Source organism: Trachypithecus francoisi, unplaced genomic scaffold (assembly GCF_009764315.1).
Source record: "Trachypithecus francoisi isolate TF-2019V2 unplaced genomic scaffold, Tfra_2.0 Lachesis_group8, whole genome shotgun sequence".
Lineage (NCBI taxonomy): Eukaryota > Metazoa > Chordata > Mammalia > Primates > Cercopithecidae > Trachypithecus > Trachypithecus francoisi.
In genome coordinates this window covers 5915987-5940075 of record NW_022681473.1, presented here as the reverse complement: position 1 = coordinate 5940075, position 24089 = coordinate 5915987, and the positions used below count along the sequence as shown (strand labels likewise).

Below are 24089 nucleotides of genomic sequence, written 5' to 3'. Positions count from 1 at the left end.
ACTTCTAAAAATACGTGCTGTGCATGGATTACCATCCTTTGCGGCCTCCTTCCTTTTACCTAGGCTCTTGTAAATAGCATGTGGATAGTCATGCTTTTTTGGAGATAATGATAATGGGACACCTCACTAAGTGAGTAGTGAAGCTCCAGCTTATACATAGGTTTCGTTTGGGGGTTACAGAGAGTCAGTATGTATTACCAAACTCCGGTTTAGGAATTCTGCAGTGAGCATATAGACAGGAAAGGTCTTTGAATGGTCTTCTTCTAAGGTCTTTACTGTGATACCATCATCCTGTCATGTATCTCAAAAGTGGCTTTTGAGATCATCCCATCATGAATGGCAGCCTTTAGATCATGTAGTGAGCCCTCTGTTTTATGTTTCCGTTTGTAACAAATAAGTACCTTTTTTAGCTCTATAATTTGAAGTAACAAACTCTGTTTTCCTTGTTGAGGAAGGATAGGCATGAAGCTGAGGAACGAATATGTATGTGACGTAGTGATTGGGTTTCATTGTCGTGTTTTGCTAGTAAACAGAGGAGAAGCAGTTTCTCTAACTCCTTGATAATTAGTTTTCAGTTTTTAGTAGTATATTAAAAATGGCACAGATTTTACCAGTTTATTTTTTCAGGCTTTTGACTATGAAAGTACTAATTTGCAGTGATTATTTAGTTCTTTAGTCTTCTGAAGCCTTCTAGATATTTAGGCCTCACTGCTTATCACTTGTTGCTGAAAATATTCTGTCCTTCACCCTTAAGAAAAGAGTGACTTTTCTCTTTTCCCAGCATCACTTCTTAACAAAGTATGGATGAATTACTTTTGCAGGTTAAAATCATCCCAAGTATTAGCTTTGAGCATTTTCAAGTCAAAATTTTTTATCAATTAAAATATTTTCTTTTCTGAGAAGGAAAAAATTCTGCCAGTTATGCATTAAAAAGTATTTTATAGGTTCAGTGTGAAGCTTATTTAACTTATATGAGCTAAGTTGGCATTTTAGACTGTAAAACTGAACTGAAATATGAATTATGGAAAATTAATGTGTAAAGTTGAAATTTTATGAAATACTTTCTGCATTTTGTTTAGACCAGCATGTTTTGGAAATTTGATCTTCACTCATCATCCCACATAGACACACTTCTAGAAAGAGAAGATGTAACACTGAAGGAGTTAATGGATGAGGAAGATGTTTTACAGGAATGTAAAGCTCAGAACCGCAAACTTATAGAGTTTCTGTTAAAAGCAGAATGTCTCGAAGATTTAGTCTCATTCATTATAGAAGAACCACCTCAAGACATGGATGAAAAGATCAGATACAAGTAAGACAATTCAATCTTCTCTCTAGAGTGGGACTAAAGTGAATTGGGGGTAGAATATACAGCTCTTGTTCAAGGATTCTCCAGTGTGACTGTCGCCATTTACAGAAGGATAAGATAGTCAAGAATGACAGGCTCAGTGGAGCACAAAATCCATTCTAGCAGTAAGTCCAGGGAATCACAAGAGTTTAAAATGAGTGTTCTGAATTTCATTCAGAGGTTTTCTGGAAAGGCAGCGTGCTTTGTAAACAATGATGACAGATGTCTCAGAAATAGTAAGATGATTAAAATATTTACTTTACAAATAGGAAGATGGACATTATGTTACTACACAAAATCGCACAGCAAATCTAAGTCAGAGCTTGGGGTTACAAAGAGCATTGCTTATACAATAAATTCTGACCGTTTATCAGCTGAAAATAAAGGAATGGGTATTAGTGAACATCAGTGTAGCTGGTCGCACCACGGGTAACTACAGTGGATTTTGTCTGCTAGTTTAATCTGCTTACAAAGAGAACGACAGTACAGTGAGAATCCATTATTACCACTTTTTATACAAACCCCTGGAAACTCTCCATAGGTATGTAAAGTATTGTGGTTACAGTTAATTATTTCTCCATATCCAACCCTATTGAAATATTTGGCTCGCCGGGCGCGGTGGCTCAAGCCTGTAATCCCAGCACTTTGGGAGGCCGAGACGGGCGGATCACGAGGTCAGGAGATCGAGACCATACTGGCTAACACGGTGAAACCCCGTCTCTACTAAAAATACAAAAAACTAGCCGGGCGAGGTGGCGGGCGCCTGTAGTCCCAGCTACTCGGGAGGCTGAGGCAGGAGAATGGCGTGAACCTGGGAGGCGGAGCTTGCAGTGAGCTGAGATCCGGCCACTGCACTCCAGCCTGGGTGATAGAGCAAGACTCCGTCTCAAAAAAAAAAAAAAAAAAAAGAAATATTTGGCTCTTTTCCCCCCAGAAAATAGAGCAACTTCAGCAACAAAAATTGATGCATTACATAAACTTAATGGAATAGGAAGAATTAGGCTTTTAGTAGTGTCTCTGTTGCCATTTCTCCCTCAGTTTCCCTTTCTTTTCGGACATCTTTTCCTTTCTTCTTGGGGAGAAATGTGTTGTTGGGGAAATAATACTTGTTAACGCTTTCAAGTTGCTAGTGGCTTAGGTCTTCAAAGATGCCATGTTCTCTGCCAACCATTAACATTGACACCTAGCATTTAGTGAAAGCCTTCACTCAGAGATTAGTGTCTTAAAAAAGAGGAGGAAAGGCCGGATGCGGTGGCTCATGCCTATAATCCCAGCACTGTGGGAGGCTGAGGCGGGTAGATCACGTGAGGTCAGTAGTTGGAGACCAACCTGGCCAACATGGTGAAACCCTGAGTCTACTAAAACTACAAAAATTAGCTGGGCGTGTTGGCAGGTGCCTGTAATCCCAGCTACTCAGGAGACTGAGGCAGGAGAATCACTTGAACTCGGGAGGCCGTGGCAGACATGCTAGTGTGCTCTCATCCCCCAAACGGTAGACACTTTGCTACTTGGAATTCCCTTCACAGTGAACTAGCGTATGGGTGGTGCTACTTGAATTGGGGCTCATCCCTGTAGGAGGGGTGTGATATGCATCAGAGAGCACAGGTTTTGGATCAGCCCCTTCAGAGGAGTATGACCCTCTTCTCTTCCAATCTCTGAGTGCTTGGGCAGGGAGCTTATCCTTCTTGGGTCTGTTTCCTCACATGCTGAGTGAGGCCAGTAATGTTTTAATCATTGAAGAGTAGGCATGCCTTCTATGAAGGGCTTACTTTCTCCAAAAGAAGTAGTGGCCCCTCCCACCCATTATAACTGTGTGGCACTTGTATTGTGTTGCTTTGCCAGTGTTTTTGCCTTTGAGGTTGCAAGAGCAAATGCGCCTCCTCTGAACACAGCCTTCTGCATGGTACCATTTTGAAGGAGCACCACTTGAGTTGGATAGGGCAGTACTCTGCCATGCTTCTGGCCTGTGTGTAATGTACCTTGGATGATGCCACAGCTAGATGAGCATAGAGGAGTTTTTCAGCTGGGATCTGAAAGTGTTTTAGGGTTATGGTTGACTACAGTCATTTAAGGAAGTTTAGACTGGGATTGTGTAGTTTTGGGATGATAGAGTAATTGCTGTATTGGGGTAAACCAGACTAAAAAGCCCACCAATAGTTTGTCAGGTAAGACCTTTGGAGAAAAATGGAGCATGACGAGACAGGGAATGCTGAAGGTGGTGGAGTGTGCAGAGGAGCTCAGGGAAGGCCTAATTAAGATGGTGCCATCTCGTCAGATCCATGCAGGAATTAAGGGGGTTGCCAAGTGGGTACTTAAGGAACATGCAGGCAGAGGGAACAGCCAGTATGGAAGCCCTAATGTGCTCGTGTGTGTGGTGTACCCCAAGAACACGTGGGCAGCCATAGAAGGGGCAGCATTGTGAATGAGGGAAAATGGAAGGTGGGAGAGTTGGGGTGAAGTTGGAGCACCTCTAGAGACAGGCCATACAGGGCCTGGTAGGCTCAGCTAGGATGCTTGCTGTACTTGGGACAAGATGGGAAGCCACCAGAGGGTTTTGAGCAAGTATGTGCCATAGTCTGACTTTGTTCCCAGGAGTGCTGTGCCTGCTCTGTGGTTAGGGACTGTAGGAGGACAGAAGTGGAAGTACAGTTGACTGCAGTGATCAGCAGAGAATAATAAGATCTTAGTGGACCTGACTGGTGAGAAGCAGTCAGATTCCCGGAGGCACTAGATGAAGTTAGAGCTCAAGGGGTTTCTTCTAGGTATGGAATGGGAGATAAAGTGTCAAGAGTGACTATGAGGATTTTGGCCTGGGCAGTTGAGAGGATGGAGTGGCTTTATGGCAGTGAAGAAAGATTGCAGAGGGAAAGGGCAGGAGTTTGGGTCTGGCCCTGTCACATTTGAAATGCCTGTTAGATATGAGGCAGAGATGAGGCCTAGCAGCAGGTGGACGGAGGACATGTAAAGCCATGAGGCTGAATGAGATTGCCGGCGGAGCTGATGGAGCTAGAAGAAAGCTTCCGAAACTGGAGATGGGTAGTGTGGGCTGGCCAGGGTTCCACTGAGGGATGGATGAGTGACTGGATGCAAGAGGAGAACCTGGGAGCTGCTACCCTGGAAACCAGGGGAAAGTCTGGCTTCAGGAAGGAGAGGGGGACAGTGGGTTAGGGGTACTGCTCATAAAAAACCACTCAGTTTATAACGTGGACATCATGGGCCCCATCAGTGCAGGTTCTTTAGAGGGGCCCGGGTGAAAGCCTGGAGACAAGCAGAGACAATTCTTTCAAGTGATTTCCTGTAACAGGAGCAGAAAGGAAGCGGTAGGTCGAGGCAGATGTGGAGTCAGGGGCGGTGTGTGGTTTTGTTTTTTCCTAAATGGAAGTGATGGCCTGTGAGAATGTTGCAGCACAGAGGAAACACAGCCAGTGTGAGGGAGCAGGCCACTGAGTGATGCGTTGTGCTGGGTGGGCGGGGGTGGGGGCGTGTGGTCCAGAGCACACATGCAGGATGACCTCAGGAGCACAGGCTGCTTCCCTGGAGCAGGGAGGAAGCACCCAGGTGTAGGTCGGGATGTGGTAGGGCTGGGATCCCCTCTGATTGCCTCCTGTGTGTTCTCAGGCAAAGGAAGTGAGGTCAGACAGAGCCTGTGGAGGAGGAGGGGCCTTGCTGAGGGTGGAGTGGAGGCATCTTCGGGTGCTTGGGAAGCTGCTGCCCTTTTTTTTTTTTTTTTTTTTTTTTTTAAAGGCAGAGTATTGCTCTGTCGCCCAGGCTGGAGTGCAGTGGCACAGTCACAGCTGGCTATAACCTCCGCCTCTCGGGTTCAAGTGTTTCCTGTGCCTCAGCCTCCTGAATAGCTGAGACTACAGGCATGTACCACCATACCTGGTAAATGTTTGTGTTTTTAGTAGAGATGGGGTTTTGCCATATTGGCCAGGCTGGTCTTGAACTCCTGACCTCAGGTGATCCACCTGTCTTGGCCTCCCAAAGTACTGGGACTGTTGGTGTGAGCCACTGCGCTCGGCCTTGAGAAGCTTCTTGAATGTTAAGGAGGGAGGGAAGGAGAATAGCCCCAGCCTGTGTGGAGCCAGAACTCTGAGCTTTTTGTGTAATGGCTAACATTATGCATGCTTCTTGAGTTAGGTCATACCACCCAGTCACCTAGAAAAAGTGAACAAATTTTAAAGTTGCTCATCTGGACTTTCTCTGTCAGTGTTTGGAGAAAACACTCATGCATTTGATTCACAGCCAGGAGTCCACTGCCTTTCACTGATCCTCTATTTGTCAGCAGTTTCCACATTAAGACAGTTGAGTGAGTGCATCTCCCCAACCCACCCTAGCAGCATTCTGCCATTTTATAGTGAAAATAAAGAGGAATGAAAACAGCTGTCATTTTTTAAACGCTTTTTTACTTTATGCCAGGGCCTCTTCCCAGCCTTTTTTACTCCTCTCCTCCATAAGATAAGGACAATAGTCCTTAATCTTACTAACTTGGAAACTGAGGCCCAGAGAGGTTAAGTAACTTGCCCAAGGTTATACAGCATGTAAGTGGCAGAGGCTGGTGTTGAACTTAGCTAGTGTGACTCTAGTTGCTGCACCTGTAACCACTGTATCAGCCCACTCCTGGGATAATGGGTACTTTTCAGGGGTTTATATTCTGGCATCTTGAAGCCCATGCTATGTAAATTGAGAGAGACTTTACTTCCCAAAGACCCATACATCTGCCAGGTCTGTTTTTTTTTCCTTTTCTGTTTTCTTTATACAAAGGCTCATTTCAGGACCTTCTCATACCCTTCTGTCTTTAGGCCTCACATCAGAGCCTGTCAAGTGCTGCGGCTTTCTGGTTCATCACCAGTGGTCTTTTTGTGCCAGGGTCTTGCTGCAGGCAGCACTTGCTGGCCTTGGATGCCCCAGGTGTGTCCTATATGTGTCCCTCCCGCCCCCGTCTTCCCTGGTTTCTTTTGTCATGCAGCCACGTTTGGCTATTTTGCCATCTCCCTGTCTTGCTCAGCCTCTGAGCTTGCCACTCCTGATGACTGGTTGGGGCACTGGGTCCTGGCTGTCTAGCAGGGAGGAGTGTAAGAGCAGAGTAATCGTGGGTCAGCTAGAGTATCGTCTGGATAGGCTCAACATCTCTGTTGTTACTAGTGAAAACAGACACGAGATTGTGGTAGAAGGAGTAAGAGGAGAAAATGGACCTGCTGCCTGTTTGCGGAGGGTCAGTGGTCTGGTTGTCAGAGGCAAGCATGCTTTAGGGGGTGCAGGCATTTCTAAAGCCGTGGGATCTGTAGAAGAGCCTGTGTGGGTCTATCCAGAGCAGGTGTCATGTTCTTAGCTGTGGGCCTGTATCCTACAGGAGAGAGAACATGGTGAAGACTGACAGTGGACTGACTTTGTGTCTGTGCTAATCTCTAGATACTGGAAGGCTGATGTGGAGAGCACTAGTTTTGTTTTGTTTTGGTTTTGACACAAGGTCTCACTCTTGTCCAGGCTGGAGTGCAATAGTTAACAGCTCACTGTAGCCTCGAACATGTGGGCTCAAGTGATCCTCTAATCTCAGCCTCCTGAATAGCTAGGACTACATTATTTTGGTATACTGCTTCCTGCCTTGGTAGCCTAGGCTGATGTCCTTTTCCCTGCTTCATTATAGTAGGATGCTTACTCTCTTAAGATGTAATATAGACTGAAAACAACTTCGTAGTACCATTTGCACCCATCTAAAGATAAAGGCTGCTCCAGGTCCCTACAGAGTGTCTTAAGTCATTACAAGGTGCTGTGTGCAGTGCAATTTCCTGGAAACCAGTGTCCTCCACAGTTGTCCTCAAGCTATGCTGCTTGCCGTGCCAGAGGGAGGCTGTAGCCCGACGGCTCGCACCTCCAGCCACTTTTCTCGCTGCTCGTGGAGAAGGCCCGGGCCCTGCAGCGTGACCTCCCTGGGCTCCAGAGTACTAGGTGTGCTCTAGTTTCTTCAGGGAAAATGTATTCTTATTAAAGCTTGGTTTAAAAACAATTTTTTAGATAGTAGAAAATTTATTTTAGTCTGGAGGTTGGTTGAACAGAATGAATTGAAATGATTTCCCGATTCCCAGTAAATGATTTTACTGTTCTCACAAAATCTTGGGAAGCCTTTCTGATTTGTGTTTATCTTTATATAATTAAACTGTTAATAAAGATGATGATGTAAGTATCCTGTTCTTCTAGGTATCCAAATATATCTTGTGAGTTGCTCACTTCTGATGTCTCCCAGATGAATGATAGACTGGGAGAAGATGAATCCTTGCTAATGAAATTATATAGCTTCCTCCTAAACGATTCCCCTTTGAACCCACTACTTGCCAGTTTCTTCAGCAAGGTGCTAAGTATTCTTATCAGCAGAAAACCAGAACAGGTAAATATGATATTCCAAAAGGTAAGTATTAGGCTGATCATCCCCTTGAGGGGATCCCCCAGTCACTGTTGCTTTAGAGTTCTAAGAGAATGTATTTTAAACCTTAAACATTCTAAGCACTCACATACTATTTATACATTGGTGAATATTTCTAATATGGTATAATCTCAAATTTCATGTAATTTGTTAGCATACTTTGGTTTCCTCTTTTGACAGGTGGGTAGAAGATGAGAATATTGGGTACCCATTTGTGAAGACAGGGCTTAACTAAGATGGCAAGTGTAATAACTAAGCCGTTGAATATGTCAACAAACAATCGCTTTGTTTTGTTTTGTTTTCCCCCCATTGGTGATCACAGATGAAGCTTAAACCAAAAACCTTTCCCACAAATCTAATTGGTGATTGGTTTGTACTAATGGTGATTCTGTTTTGATTCTACTCAAAACTGCTCCAGTGTCAGGCTTGAGATATCTGAGTGTATAGACTGCTGTATACATTTGTAGCTCTGCCGTTCATATCCAGTGTGGTTTGACAAAAACTTCACTTGGTTCTTTAAGTGTGGTCCCTGAAGCAGCAGCACCTCAGTAGAGAATTTTGTCAGAAATGTAAGTTCTTGAGCCCTATTCCACACCTGCTGAATCAGAAACTCTGAGGGGTGGGCCCTGCAATCTGGGTTTTAGCAAGCCTTCAGCTAACTCTGATGCATGCTAACATTTGAGAACCTCTGCTTTAGTGGATATTGTTGTGAAAAAGGATCTGCTTATCTGGAGATTTTAGTCATTTTATGGAAATAGGCACCCAGGGAACAACTAGAGCCTCAGATATTCAAGTATAAACTATAGCAGATTTGCCAGAATTGCAACAAGTAAGGGTGTGATGATACGGGGTAAAAGTGGTCAAACCAGTTGGTCCTGCCATCCTTCATGATAGAAAATGGCTCTGGGTGACCTCTTCTTGCTATCAGCACTTGTGGAAGAAGGACTGGAGCTATTTTGGGCCCAGTGTGTCCTCTCCTATGCCAATGTAAAGTGGATACATGTTTTATTTTAGAAAGAGATACCATTCTTTCTTTCACTTAATGGACTAGGATAAAATTCCTAAGTTGATTGGAAATAAGATTCTTTTCACTTTGGTAATAATCCCCAAATCATGATTACTCTAATGTAGATTTGTCTGTTTTTTTCTGCCTTCTAGTTAGAAATACAAGAACTGCTGGCTGTTTTAGGAGAGTGGAAGCCAACCTATCACCCTCATATTACCAGGCAGTTCTCAGGGCTGGATGTTACAGCCATTATCCAGACGTTATGCTTCATTGTGCTTTTTCTCCTCCCTTCTGTGCTGTTGGGACCCAAGTTTGCAAGCCCCGATTTTCAGCGTACACATAAAGAGAGAGAATACACTTAAAACTTTATGGGGCCTTGAGTATTTTGTATTAGACGTCAGAGTCTGACCCGACATTCTATTTGTGTAGAGATGATGGCACTTGACAGTTACATTCTGAGACAAGAGCCCCTCGGCCTTTTGCTTGTTACATTTCCCTGTCACGACTGTATGAATGATAGCAAGAGGATTCAGTGGCTGTGGGTTAAGATTAAACCTGGCATTTCTCTATCGTTTGCAAATTAGGAGTGTAAATAAAGGTTTTCTGTTATGTGATAGTATTAGTAGGGATCTCTGCAACTGTAAGTAAGGACAAAAATTGAGACTAAACTGGCTTAACCAGTAAAGGCATTTGTTAGCTCATGGAACAGAAAGTCAGGTAGTGGGGCATCTTCAGTGCTGCATGAGTCAGCACCCCAGTGGGGTCACCTGGGCCACAGGTCCGTGTTGTCAGTGCTGTACTGTCCACCACGCTAGCTGGGGTTTATTCCTTTGGGCTTCAGGTCTGGTGTTTCTGGCACTGAATTATGGAATACTTGGTCACATGTGACTTTTTTCATCCTTTCTCCTCTACTGTCCTTTTAAAAACTATTGTGGGACCCAGTTGTGAGTGACTTATTTATGTGTCATGTCATTTCTTGAAGTTTTATATCATAATGCTTGACCTCATTGTCTAGAGAAGCAACATGTGTTGGTTAATCCTGTATTTATACCAATTGTATGAAACAGTTTTAGTTGTCATCTCTGGCTATTAGACTTCATGTGGCCTAATGGAAAGATTGTGGCTTTTGTGGCATACAAATCCAAGTTTAAATCGCAGGCAGCCACCTTTTAGCTCTGGAAGATACTTTCTGAGCCTTGGTTTCCTTATCTCTAATGGGGTGTAGGGGTGGGAGTGAGTTATTCAACCCCCTCCACGTCCCAGGGCTTTTGAGCAATTTCAGTGAGATCCTGTTATAGCAGCTGCCACACTCCCCCTGGGACTCGCAGAGGGTTTGGGAATAGATGACATGTGCACATGGACAGAGGCAGAGGCAACGAGGCTGCATGGGACACGGGGATGCGTGGGGACAGAGTCATCTCCCTGGTCTCCCAGTGCAGAAGAGGCCAGCAACAGGGGCCTGATTTCCATGACTATTCTCACATTCCTTCAGGGTAGCTCTCTGCCTCTCCACCAGCTGCCCTTCTTGTGCTAAGCTATTGGAGTGAATTGGTGAAGTCAAAATCCAAGGCAATGTTTGTGTAGCCAGGTGAGTTAGTTACTTTGACTGGAGTAGAAATATGTGTTTTGAAATTTTTTTCTCATACTTGTTAGGGTCCAATTAGGATTTTGAATATTATTCATTTTGGTGCGGAATCTTAACAGACTTGCTTTATGTTCCTAAACTGTAAAATGGTATATTCTCTTGCTCTTTATAGGCATATTAAATTTTTGATCCCCATTCTTTTGAGAATGAATAATGAAAGTGAATAGAAATAAAAGATTTTGTTAAGTTGTATTTGTATTAATGGACATGTGCTAATTTAGGGGATTTTTTTCCAAGGGGTTTTTGAGTATTGTAACTATCAGCCAGGCTTTCCAACTTGATATCTTGTTGCTAATTCAGGATTTGCCATTTCTCAACCTAAAGTAGTGGTAAAATTGGGAGGAGTGGGGGTTGGGACTTAAAAGATAAAGTTTATAGTTTCCAAGTTACATGTCTTTCAGTTTCTGATCTGTTCTTCTCTAGATTGTGGATTTCTTAAAGAAGAAGCATGATTTTGTAGACCTTATTATAAAGCACATAGGAACTTCTGCTATCATGGATTTGTTGCTCAGGCTCCTGACATGTATTGAACCTCCACAGCCCAGGCAAGATGTACTGAATGTGAGTAGAATTCTGACCTGCTGTTGACTGGGGTTAGGGTGCTGGCATGTGAGCCCACCAGGCTGCTGTGTGCTGGGAGGGATTGCGTGGGATTAGGGTACTTGGTAGCAGAGAGTTGTCTGGGGAGCAGGTAACAGGGTGGGGGAGAAAGGTTGTTCCAAGATAGGAAGAGATCCAGATTTTGCAGAGCTAGAATTTCAGATGAGCATATCCGTAGGTGTGTGGAATGTTTTGTTGTGAGTGTTTTTTCTTTTTTGCTGGTTTGCTTTTTATGGGGGTGGCGAGACATTATGGGTTGAGCATTTGTCTTAAATCTGGTCCTGATGGTAAAAGCAGAAATGAGAGGGTTGGGAGCTCTAAGTCCCATATGAGTATGTTGTGAGGCCACACTCTTCAGAGCCGCCTCTGAAGGTCAAAACGGAGAGGTGTGGATATATCCGGGGATTCAGGCTTCAGAAGTAATTCTCTTCTCATGGGTACCTAGGAACAAAGGATAAGGAGAACAGAGTTTACTTTGAGAAGGACATATTTAAAAATGTAGACAAATGGTGATTTTTTAGGATGTATGTCTCCTGAATAGATGTCTTAGGTGGAATTTGGGTGGGAAGGAGGGGAGGGTATGAGTAACTTGAAAATAAGGTTTCTCCCAGGCTCCCATCTCTGCCTTCTCTTCTTGTCTTTTGTGTCTTCTCCTCTTCCTTTCTCTTTTGAGTTGGAGTCTCACTCTGTCACCCAGGCTGGGGTGCAGTGGCATGATCTCGGCTCACTGCAACCTCCGCCTCCCAGGTTCAAGCAGTTCTCCTGTTTCAGTCTCCTGAGTAGCTGGGATTACAGGTGTCTGCCACCACACCTGGCTAATTTTTGTATTTTTAGTAGAGACAGGGTTTCACCATGTAGGCCAGGCTGGTCTCCAACTCCTGATCTCAGGTGATCCGCCCTCCTCGGCCTCCCAAAGTGCTGGAATTACAGGCGTGAGCCACTGCGCCTGGTCCCTCTCCCTTTCTTTCCTCTCTCGGAAGCTTTGCGAACCATGCTTCAGTCTATCTGTCTTTAATACTAACCTGCAACCTTAGAACTTACTCATTTCTTTGGAAATGAGTTTTGTTGAAAATGCTAGTTATTATTTAAGAACTCAAGGACTAAAAGGAGGGCCTACGAGGAGGAAGGTCTTTCAGGTGGTGCCATGGGCAGGGCATGTTCCACTGAGGTAGGGAGGTGTGCCAGGTGTGCATTTATGTGATGGGGTCAGGGCTGGGTTTGTTGGTGACCCAGGCACTGTGATCACTGTGAGTAAACAGCTGGGTGTATCTAGTGGATGTCCTGGGACTTGTCTGTTGGCAGGGACCTTAAATTGGGACACCTGTCCTTTTGGGTGTGTCTTTGTAGATGTATCTTTTCTCAAAAGAGGTTGAGGATTCTGGGAAAGACTGTTAAGGATAGGGAGGAGGGTGTCACCTTTATATTGGGATTATCATAGGGAGAGATGTATTCAGGATGGTTTGCAGGAACCAGTTTATTCCTTTGGTTGCTTCTGGGTTGAAGTTTAGGACCTGTCTGGTTTCCAAAGGAATCAGTGTGTTTGTGGAGAGAGCAAGCGATAGGAGGTTGATAAAGGTGTAGGTCGGGGAAAGGTTAGTTAGAAACCCCTAAATGTCTTATTTTGATTTTGTGCATCCATGGTTGAGGATGACTACAGAAGTGGGCTTGGAATGTAGGTTCCTATGAATAGCTGTGGAAACAGTAGGGGTCTGGGACTGATGAGTTCACTGCCTGGAAAGTTTCCTGGTTTCTCCTGTAGTGGTCAGGAATGCCCCGCCCCTCACACAGATGTTTACTCTCCTCTGTTTCAGGACATTATTGCTCAAAGAGTGGTCCCAGACATCATTTGTGAGCTTGTTAGAAATCTGTAATCTCAGGTCTCTTCCTTGGCCTACTGAATCAGAATATGCATTTTAACAAGATTCTTGGAGAATTTGCGTGCACATTTTAAAACAGATCTTAAAATATAAAGTTGGGCCTCTACCTCTGTGGTGCCTACCTAATAGCTTCACATTTTCCATTGATTGGTGTTTTCATTGAGCAGCCAGAGACAGTGTCAGGGTTTCTTCTCTGTTCCTTAAGCAAAGTGTGTTTTATTTCTGCCCCTGCTGCCCACCCTCGCCTCCTTTAGCCCCGTTTTCTAGATAGTGAGCTGCCTTGTTGATGACGGTGTTTCAGCTTCTTGTGGCATGATTGTTAAGCCAGATGATTTTTCCTTTATTTTTTCTGAATTTGGATCCCTTTCATGTTTTCATTCACTGTAGCATTTCATACATGGATTAGAAGGAGATGGCCATAGCTCTTTGCCAGCACATGACAGAGTGGATAAACTCTGCCTCTGTGCTTCCTCAGGCCCCCACGTTTCCTGCAGTGGGTTTGGTTTTGTAATCTAAAAGTCCCTTTTGTTCATCCTGTGTTTTTCTTAACCCAGAGACTTGGTGCTAAATATTGCTCTTCTCAATCTTTCTGAAGCTTGGAGTGAACATGCTCTTAAAGAAAATGTATAAATTCCATCCTTCTTAGTCTCCCAGTCCTCTCTTAAGAACCAACCTACAAACCCTTTTAGTCCTAAATGTCTTGGAGTGACCTTATGGCTAAGAAGCTGATGTATAGAATTTTAGTGTGTGGGTATTGTAATTTGGGGAGTTGTTGGTACTGTTGGCCATTGTTAAAACAATATATTCACTGGCATTTTCCTTGGGGAACTTTTAATTTTCTGTAGTGTTCAAAGTCCAGAGAAACCTGTAACATTCTACTTAAAATGTGATGGATATTTCCAAGTATGTTAATCTACATTGGGGCTTGAACAAGAGCCACTCATTGCTATGATTACTTCTACAATGTGTTTTACAGTGGTTAAATGAGGAGAAAATTATCCAGAGGCTTGTGGAAATAGTTCATCCATCGCAAGAAGAAGATGTAAGTTCACTTGTGTGACTGTAAACTTGATTAGAAAAAAAAGAACTGTTTATTGAGCACAGAGCATACTTACATTAAATGTGAACATGATCAGAGCATAGAGGGAAAATAGCAATCTATTGTTCTTAAAGTTGATACGTTCCTAAACTATTACATTTTGCCAATACCTAGAAAATTTCCAGAAATGTACAACAGCAGGCCCTTGTTATAGCACCATCTCCTTTCTAGAGCCGGGATTTCATGCCGAACTAGCTGGCTTTTGTTACACACCTCCTCCTTTGTTCATGCTCCTTTTTACTTTTTTTTTTTTTCCCCTTTGAGATGGAGTCTCACTCTGTCACCCAGGCTGGAATGCAGTGGCGCGATCTCGGCTCACTGCAACCTCCACCTCCCAGGTTCAAGCAGTTCTCTGCCTCAGCTTCCCGAGTAGCTGGGATTACAGGTGCCCGCCACCACGCCCGGCTAATTTTTGTATTTTTAGTAGAGACCAGGGTTTCATCATCTTGGCCAGGCTGGTCTTGAACTCCTGACCTTGTGATCCACCCGCCTCACCCTCCCACAGTGCTGGGATTACAGCCATGAGCCACCGCGCCTGGCCTCCTTTTTATTTTTATACCCATCTGTAGCAGTTGATGTGACCACATTCGCATTTGTTTTATCCAGTCTGATTACAGCTTTGCAGGCAGTGAAGTGCGATGTTGGTCACCTTTGAACCCCTACAGTAACTTTGTTGTTATACGTCCTGGCCCTGGCTGTTAAGTTCTGACAGGTTTGGCTTTTGTCCTAGGTGCTGAAGGTTGACTTGGCTATAGGATTGAAGCTAGATTTGGAGTTTGCAGATTGAACTCTGTGCTGAGGGAATGCCTGTTGGGACCAGTGGGTGCATGTGTCTCTAGAAGAGATCTGTAAAGTTACCACCTGAAGTATCAGGCCAAGCCATATAAAATTGGCAGTAATCATCCATTTTTACCTACAGACATGACAGTTCTCTATGATTCAACCTAATATCTACAAAGGAGTTGGTTTAAGGGCAATTCAAGGTTTGTCCTGAAGCTGGGGGAATCTCCTTGTGTGCCTCTAGGTTGCAGGTTAGATGGGGGAGCGAGTACTGCAGAGGAGCATTGCAGGAAGAGGCATGCAGTGGAGGCTCCTCTCTCACAAAGATACATTTTCTGTGATAGTAGATCGAAACCCTTTCACTCTGTTCCATTCAGAAACTTTTGATACCTGGACTTTATTAAAGGGGCTGTCACTTCCCCATTATCCCTCTTTGGGAGAATGCAAGGTATGCTCCCTTGCAGTAGTTGTTACTGTCAGCAGAGTTGACATTTGTGGACACGTCCAGTGTAGACATGGATTGGAAATGTGGGAGCCCCTGCTTAGAAGGTGCTCTCAACCTAGCTGGGGTGATAAGCCTTCCTCCTGTGGGCAGGGGAGTGTGGTTCTAGGAGCAGGTTTCCCTGTGGTGACATGCGGCCTGTGCAGGCCGTGGAGAGCCGTGACAGGAGTGTGGCCTGCCCCGTTGGCAGGGGGGAGTTTCTTACTCCTTACTAGGTTCGTGTTCTTGAGCAGAGGAACTTGATTGCTCAATGGGCTAAGAAGAAGATGGCTCAGTAGGGCCTGTCGGAAGGGCCCAGGAGAAATAGATAATGGAGAAGTCCAATTCTGAAGCAAATTTCTTGAGAAGGACACCACATTGTGGACATCAGCACCTTCTCTGCATGACTTATAAGAAAGTTAATTTTGGCTTTTGGACAGTCCTGTTAATACTTCTGTTTTGTATTAAGTGATGAATTCCATGTTAAAATTATACTGGCCAGTTGATACTTACCAAGGAAATGCTAGGCTCCTGATTCCAGTCAGTGGGTTTGGATATCCTAATCTATGCTCTCCTCTCTTCTAGAATATGAGTGTTCTGCCTGTATTGGGAGCACATTGCTCAGTCTTTGAGTTATGCTGAGTTTCTTATTCCAGAGAATAAAATGTGTTTGGGTGCTGAGATTTTAGAGCTTTTTCTATAAGGTCAATACACTGAGAGAAGGCTTAATATTTCTTACCCATTGGTATTCTCCAGAAAGCTGTATTTGCTTTTTTTTTTTTTTTGAGACGGAGTTTCGCTCTTGTTGCCCAGGCTGGAGTACAGTGGCGGCATCTCGGCTCACTGCCATCCCCGCCTCCCGGGTTCAAGCGATTCAATCTCCTGCCTCAACCTCCCGAGTAGCTGGGATTACAGGTATGCGCCACCACGCCCAGCTAATTTTGTATTTTTAGTAGAGACGGGCTTTCTCCATGTTGGTCAGGCTGGTCTTGAACTCCTGACCTCAGGTGATCCGCCTACCTCAGGCCTCCCAAATTGCTGGGATTACAGGCGTGAGCCATCGTGCCCAGACGTACTTTTACTTTTTTTTTAATCCAAAAAAAGTATGTGCATCCTTCTATGCTGATAAGAGTGTATTTTGGGGATACATGTTGAGTATCCCTTACCTGAAATGCTTGGAACCGGAGGTATTTTGGATTTCAGTTTTTTTTTCAGATTTTGGAATATCTGTATTTGCATTATACTGGTTGCACATCCTGGACCTAGAAATCTGAAATGTTCCAATGAGTATTTCCTTTGTCATTGTTCAAATTTTGGAGCATTTTGGATTTGGGATGCTCAATCTGTGTATTTTTTCCCAACTATTTTAGAAATTTTTGCTCATCAGAACCTTAATGACATCTCCCTGCACATAGTAATAATGTACTGTGCACTATTATAAAGCTCATTTGAATGCGTGACAAAATACATTACTCATGATGTGATCTCTCTTGGCCTTGACCTTTTGTTCACTGAAGCTTATGGCCAGTGTTAATTTGTGTTATTTCTTAAATAACTTTCCCTTTCATTTTTAAATGATAAATTTAACTTCTAACATGTTTTATGGTTAAAATTGTACTTTTTTCCTTTAGCGACATTCAAATGCATCACAATCACTTTGTGAAATTGTTCGCCTGAGCAGAGACCAGATGTTACAAATTCAGAACAGTACAGAGCCTGACCCCCTGCTTGCCACTCTAGAAAAGTATGTGTAAAACTCTGTTCTTGTTCTTCTTTCATAATGATGCTGTTCCATGTGTTACCATTGTGAGTGATTGGTAAGTGTTCCTTATGTGGGAATCATGTCTCTTGAAAATAACCCTGGGTGGGTGAGAAGGTAGAGAATTCTGCTTCTTTTATCTCAGTAGAGGTTTGGCAGGATAAGAAGATAAATGACATTTGTATCTAGACTTTGAGTTTTCCAATTATTTGTAAAATGGAATTCTGTAGAGCCATTCTAAGATGTGGTAGTCATTTAGAAATAACTGTCAATCCAACTTCCAAGGGTCTTTTGATGAAGAATAGTCTTGTGTAAGTACGAATGTTGCATGTTTTAGTCAGCGGCTTTTATCAGATGATCTTTAAGGCTTTATTGTATCTTTGCAGCTGATTAGGGACAGTTATTTCATGTTTAGGTAGAAGACAGCTTGGGGATGGAATGCTATTTTTTCTAGATTCACATGTTTTCAGAAAGAATGTTTACTGTCAACATGGGCATGTATTTGACCTGCATTCAAGCAGCTGAAAGTTATTTTAATAATCAGGCCATTCCTCACTATGGAAGAATAATTGGAAAGTATGCATACAGCTAGCATTGTTAAGTACTAATGGCAATTTTGCTTCAGTTTACTTCTATTATTGTTTTTAATGCTTTTGTCAGTCCTTTTTATTCCTGCTATATATCGAGACTTTTGCATCTTTGGCTTAACTACCTAGAATGCCCTTTTATTAAAATAAAATGTTGTATTATTTCCTTGACACATGTAAGACAGGCAAGGAATACGTTACAGACAAGTTAACGTGTCTTCAACTCTATCCTTGCGAAGTGGAGTTGTGTTTTCCTAGCATGTAGAATATGAAGGAGTTGAGTTCTCTGAAGTAGCAAAACTACAAAAGATTGCCGCCTTTCGAGTACAATGGTATCTTACTTGTCCTGTTTTAGTAATTCTTGCACTGTGGCATATATAGTTCTTTAAAACTTTTAAGACATCCCACATTCAACTACTAATTGTGTTATTAATTAGGTTGAACCTTGTAAAATTGCCATTTCAGTAGGTTAGAAATGTTGAATATCAGCAGTTTCATATGGCTCACTGCAGTGCTGCCCAGTAGAAATAGAATCAAAGCTACATGTAATTTAAAATGTTTTTGTCCAAAGTCTTGGAAATCCAGTGTGTATTTTACACTTAGAACATGCTGGTCAGACGAGTTAAATTTTGGGTGCTTGATAGCCACATGTAGTGAATAACTCCCATAGTAGACAGTGCAGGTTCTACCCGAGTATCAGACTGCTTAGTAGTGATTGCTAAGTTCTTCAGTGCCACTCCAAGCCCTCCGTCCACACAACTTTATTTGGACCCAATATGTAATCTAGCCACCAGAGCCCATGTGCACACTAGCTTTTATATTTCAAGCTGTGTTTTAGTCCTAGATCAGGTAACTAATTTCTGGGATGAAGATAAGTAAATACCTAGAGTTTACATCATTAAATTAGTTGGAGTAACTGTATTCAAATACATGGACCTGATGAATCAGTGGCCCTGTTGCCAAGTAAAACCTCCATTGCATTTAACGGTGGAAAGAAAATCTGTCATAGTGCTTCCCACAGTCTGTTTGAGAATGAGAACCAACCACTTGTAATATTTGACACACTGCACATCTTTTAGTATCTGTTGATTCAGACAATACACACTGAGAAAAGATTTCTATTTTAGTAAACTTATTAATCATAATAACATCTGTGTATATTTAATCTATTATGTGATAATATGTAATATCTATTTGATAAATTATAATTATTAATAATGATATTACATTATTAAATCACTGTACTGGCAATACATAATGTACACATAGCTTGCTGAGCTCTGTATTATGATGCCAAGTAACCCACAGTGTGGACTCCACTGTATATAGGAATGTCACATGTGTAAATGTTAAGCACAGATTAGCACATCTGGAAAAATTTGAAATGAGGTAAGATTAAAGAAGATGCTAAAGAGTGGTAGTGGTACCAAGAAATCTCAGAAAGCGGACTGAAGTGTTAAATAAACAATGTTTGGCTTGGGAAGCAATCTGGGCCTAAATTGAATGCATTTTATTTAGTGACTCTGGAAATTTTTGAAGTTCAAATTTTTTTTTTTTTTTTTTGTGAGACGGAGTCTTGCTCTGTCGCCCAGGCTGGAGTGCAGTGGCGGGGTCTCAGCTCACTGCAAGCTCCGCCTCCTGGGTTTACGCCATTCTCCTGCCTCAGCCTCCCGAGTAGCTGGGACTACAGGCGCATCGCCCGGCTAGTTTTTTTGTATTTTTTTAGTAGAGATGGGGTTTCACCATGTTAGCCAGGATGGTCTCGATCTCCTGACCTCGTGATCCACCTGTCTTGGCCTCCCAAAGTGCTGGGATTACAGGCTTGAGCCACCATGCCCGGCCCAAAAATTTTTAACAGTTTTGTTAGAATAGACTCTGAATTCTTGATACTTATGACCTTAGAACAAGTTGGGTTTGATCCCATTCATTTGAGCCAATTGGTTTTTTATAAGTGAATTTTTCCTGTGGCCATTCACATTAAAAAAAAAAAATGAGCCATTGTCCCAAAGGCATGGATAAAGAACCTGGGTGGCTTCATGCAGGAAACAGCTCATATCATAAGTTTTAGTGATGTCTATCCAGAAACTGCTGTTTTTTAAAACATGAAAGTGAATATATTTTCTCGCATGTAATTAAATACCTTTTTATTGAAAGAATGTGACGCGTTCCTTTTGTTTGATAAGCTTCAGTCCTTCGGTTTACTATTTCTTCTGGGTTTGGTGATATTTGTGTGTTCGGGTAAAACTCAGAATGTGGCGCAGCTATTGTGGTCTTGTATTTTGACTGTCAGGTTTTCGCTGGTTATTATGTTTTTCTTGTCCATTAGTAGAATTCTTTCATGGATACAGTAGACTTCCAATTTGATACAACAGTGAAATGGCTAGGGCCTCTGTCAGCCATTCCCTTCAGGCATCTGTATTGACGAAAGTGACAGTGCCCTCTGATGAGTAAGAGTGCTATGACTGAATGAAGAGAGTGTGGACCTCCACAATCGCATGCTGTCAGTACCCCTCCACCTGGGGTGAGGCTGCTGTTGAAGAAAAACATATTTATTGTTTTTTTTTTTTTTTTTGAGACGGAGTCTCGCTCTGTTGCCCAGGCTGGAGTGCAATGGCCGGATCTCAGCTCACTGCAAGTTCCACCTCCTGGGTTCACACCATTCTGCCTCAGCCTCCCAAGTGGCTGGGACTACAAGCACCCGCCACCTCGCTTGGCTAGTTTTTTGTATTTTTTTTTTAGTAGAGATGGGGTTTCACCATGTTAGCCAGGATGGTCTCGATCTCCTGACCTCGTGATCCGCCCTTCTCGGCCTCCCAAAGTGTTGGAATTACAGGCTTGAGCCACCGCGCCCGGCCAGGAAAACATATTTATTGTTAAAGTTTGTTTTCCAGAGCTCGGTTCCATACCGAACAGTTAGTGTATAGGCTGCTGTGTGTGACGTGACTTTTATAGTACTGTTTTGGTGAGAGGTCTCACAAGCAATTTAATGCTGGTCTGGGAGTACTTGAAAAACCTCCTCCTGCAAGGGGACCCTCTCAAGTTAGGTTAGATACTAGTTTTGTTTCCCCAAAATAGAAATAGAAAGAGATTCTCTCCTACTTGCTATGTTGGCAAGAGGCGGTCAAGGAACTGGTGTATAGTACACTGAACACAACTCTACCTTGGGATGAGGTGTCAGGTGAGCAACCAAGGACAGTCCAGCTGCCTGTCATACTGTAAGGGAGATTCGAGACTCCATTTCTTTTTCTTTTTTTTAAATGGTGTCTTGCTCTGTCACCCAGGCTAGAGTGCAGTGGTGTGATCTCGGCTCACCGCAAACTCTGCCTCCTGGGTTCAAGCGATTCTCCTGCCTCAATCTCCTGAGTAGCTGGGATGACAGGTGTGCACCACCACGCCTGGCTGATTTTTGTATTTTTAGTAGAAAAAGGGTTTCACTATGTTGGTCAGGCTGGTCTTGAACTCCTGACCTTGTGATCCACCCGCCTCGGCCTCCCAAAGTGCTGGGATTACAGGCGTGAGCCACTGCACCTGGCCTCCATTTCTTAATTCATGTGAATTTTGAAAATTACTGAGAGGCTAAGAAACTAAGGTTTTCCTTGAGAATATAAATTCAGTGAACTGGTTTATGTTAATTGTGATCTTATTATATATATGAGAGAAGTGTAATGGAAAGAGCCTGCAGATAACGCTTTTTGGACATTTAATTTAGTCACATTTATTTCGTTGCTGCAATTTTATTTTGCTTTTTCAAATTTTATTTGTAGAGTAAAATGCAGCAACTGATGTTTTCTTTTTTTTGTTTCAGATCTTTGCTAATTACACATTTATGCCTTTGTGGGAAAACGTTCATGAACATTCATGGGTTTTAATAGCCTTCCTGAATGTTTTCCCTTCTTTAGTGAGGGTGAAAGTTTCTATGTCTTCTTGCCACCCCCAGCCCCAGTCATCATCATCATCATCATCATCATCATCACAAGTCTTGGTTTGAGTAGGAGGTGACTTTGTCTTGAGATTCTGTTGGCTCTCAACAAAATTTGCAAAGACAAGCATGGCCCAGGTTATTTTGCTGAGGGAAAGAGATAGGAGGGTGAGTGAGTGTGTTTGTGTGCGTGTGCATGTGTGTAAATTATAAATAGGATCAATTACCTACTTTAATAAGTATATAGAAATAAAACAGTAAATATACCCAAGTGTGATTGAACTCTTCAGTGACACTTGTCTTGTGCCATCGTCTTTTTTTCTGAAGTTGTTGGTGATAAGTGATACTGCAGTTAGTGATTATTGATTTGTTTCCCTAGGCAAGAAATTATAGAGCAGCTTCTATCAAATATTTTCCACAAGGAGAAAAATGAATCAGCCATAGTCAGTGCAATCCAGATATTGCTGACTTTACTTGAGACACGACGACCAACGTAAGCTTTTCTTATGTCTTACAAAATGAACCATATTGTTTTGCTTTCAGATTTTTTTAAAGTTAAGAGTTAAATTCTTGGTGGATAAGCTGTAATAGAGTACCTTTGAATTGCAGTTGCTGATTCTCCTTCTACTATATGAACCATAGCCAAGTTTTATATGAATACCACATATAGGGATGCAGTTGAAAACTGTGGTTTGGTGACACTGTTTATTGGCAGTATTTAGACTAGTCTTTTTTTTTTTTTGTAGTAGTAGTTAGGAAAATGCTACTATAATAAATGCTATAATCAAAAACATGTATAATGGCTCAGAAACAGAGAAGCTTATTTCTTGCTCATGATAATTGAAAATAGGTGTTCCTGGTCACTGGGTAGCTCTTCTGGTCATTGAGAAACTCTTTCTATCTTGTGATTCCTTTCATTCCTTTTTACAGATACGTAGGCCTTCAGGTGGTGGTTTCTTGGGTTTCACATTTGAGGGCACTGCAGTTGAGGCTGTCTTAAAATGTATGGGCAGGTGGCTTGAGCCTTTAAGGATGAATTTCTGCTACGTGTTTTATAATCAGAAATAAGGCCTGCTTTTCCCATGTGTGGCCTTCCGCCCCGGACCAGCCGTTTAATGTGTGTCGTGTTATTCTTTATAGTTTATGTCCAGTGCAGATTTACTTATTATCAGAGTTTTCTAACTGCTCTTAGAGCTTGAGAATCATAAGTTTTCCAGGATTGTGTGATACAGAGATTGGAATTTGTATTTTTTACCCCAGTATTCATTCATTAAACAAGGGACAGAGTCCATCCTTAGCATATGAAACTTCAGCCATTCAAGGTTTCTGTATTTACTTTTGATGGTGTAATTTAGGTTTCTAGCAAAATAGTGAAGACAACCTTACCAACCAACCCCTGCTTCCCCAATTCCTGATCTCTGTTGCTGCTTTGCCTAATCTTTGGTCAATACTAATGGAAGGGCAGTGTGGTGGTACTGCTTCAAGTATGTTGTAGTTTGGGGGTTGTTTGCCTACCTGTGTCTTTCTGGGAAAATCAGTGCCCTCTTCCTACCCCAGCGGTACAGTGTCCTCTTCCTACCCCAGCGGTCCAGTACCCTCTTCCTACCCCAGGGGTACAGTACCCTCTTCCTACCCCAGCGGTACAGTACCCTCTTCCTACCCCAGCGGTACAGTACCCTCTTCCTACCCCAGGGGTACAGTACCCTCTTCCTGCCCCAGCGGTACAGTGTCCTCTTCCTACCCCAGGGGTACAGTACCCTCTTCCTACCCCAGCGGTACAGTGTCCTCTTCCTACCCCAGGGGTACAGTACCCTCTTCCTACCCCAGGGGTACAGTACCCTCTTCCTACCCCAGCGGTACAGTGTCCTCTTCCTACCCCAGCGGTACAGTACCCTCTTCCTACCCCAGCGGTACGGTACCCTCTTCCTACCCCAGGGGTACAGTACCCTCTTCCTGCCCCAGCGGTACAGTACCCTCTTCCTGCCCCAGGGGTACAGTACTCTCTTGCTACTCAGGCTACAGGGCCATCACATCATCCGTTAAAAGTGGTTTAAAAACACATTTGGTGGTGCTGTGAGGTTCATACTACTTGAGAAATAAATGAGGGAAAAACAGCATAAATTTTTGAATGTGGAAGTGAAAAACACATAAATGTACAACTTAAAGAGCAAACAAAGTTAACAGTGATATAAGAAACAATAAAGGGAAATTTCTGACCAGAAGGAACTTGTCCTAAAACCAGAAAAGGTTTACCAAATACCATGCAAGATTGAAGTTTTAAAATAGGACTCAAGGCCAGGCGTGGTGGCTCACACCTGTACTCCGAGCATTTTGGGAGGCTGAGGCAGGCAGATCACTTAAGGCCAGGAGTTTGAGACCAGCCTGGCCAATATGGTGAAACCCTGTCTCTATTAAAAATACAAAAATTACCCGGGCGTGGTGGCGTGTGCCTGTAATCCCAGCTACTCGGGAGGCTGAGGCAGGAGAATCGTTTGAACCTGGAAAGCAGAGGTTGCAGTGAGCCGAGATCATGCTATTGCATTCCAGCCTGGGCAACAGAGTGAGAC

General features: G+C 43.1%; 1 protein-coding gene across 20 annotated transcripts in view; it reads left to right on the top strand.

Moving 5' to 3' along the window:
- Positions 1–24089, top strand: part of PPP6R3 (protein phosphatase 6 regulatory subunit 3) — a 163119-nt gene that overhangs the window by 79075 nt on the left and 59955 nt on the right. For 17 of the 20 annotated variants that reach the window (XM_033206085.1, XM_033206084.1, XM_033206080.1 and 14 more), the window contains 6 exons: positions 1080–1312; positions 7547–7733; positions 10844–10981; positions 13874–13939; positions 16889–17001; positions 21902–22015. In XM_033206085.1, the coding sequence (XP_033061976.1) occupies positions 1086–1312; positions 7547–7733; positions 10844–10981; positions 13874–13939; positions 16889–17001; positions 21902–22015 (845 nt within the window). In that variant the 5' untranslated portion in view covers positions 1080–1085. Of the gene's footprint in view, positions 1–1079; positions 1313–7546; positions 7734–7786; positions 10364–10843; positions 10982–13873; positions 13940–16888; positions 17002–21901; positions 22016–24089 lie in introns of those variants that run through there. The other 3 variants (XM_033206083.1, XM_033206081.1, XM_033206086.1) reach the window with 2 other exon arrangements.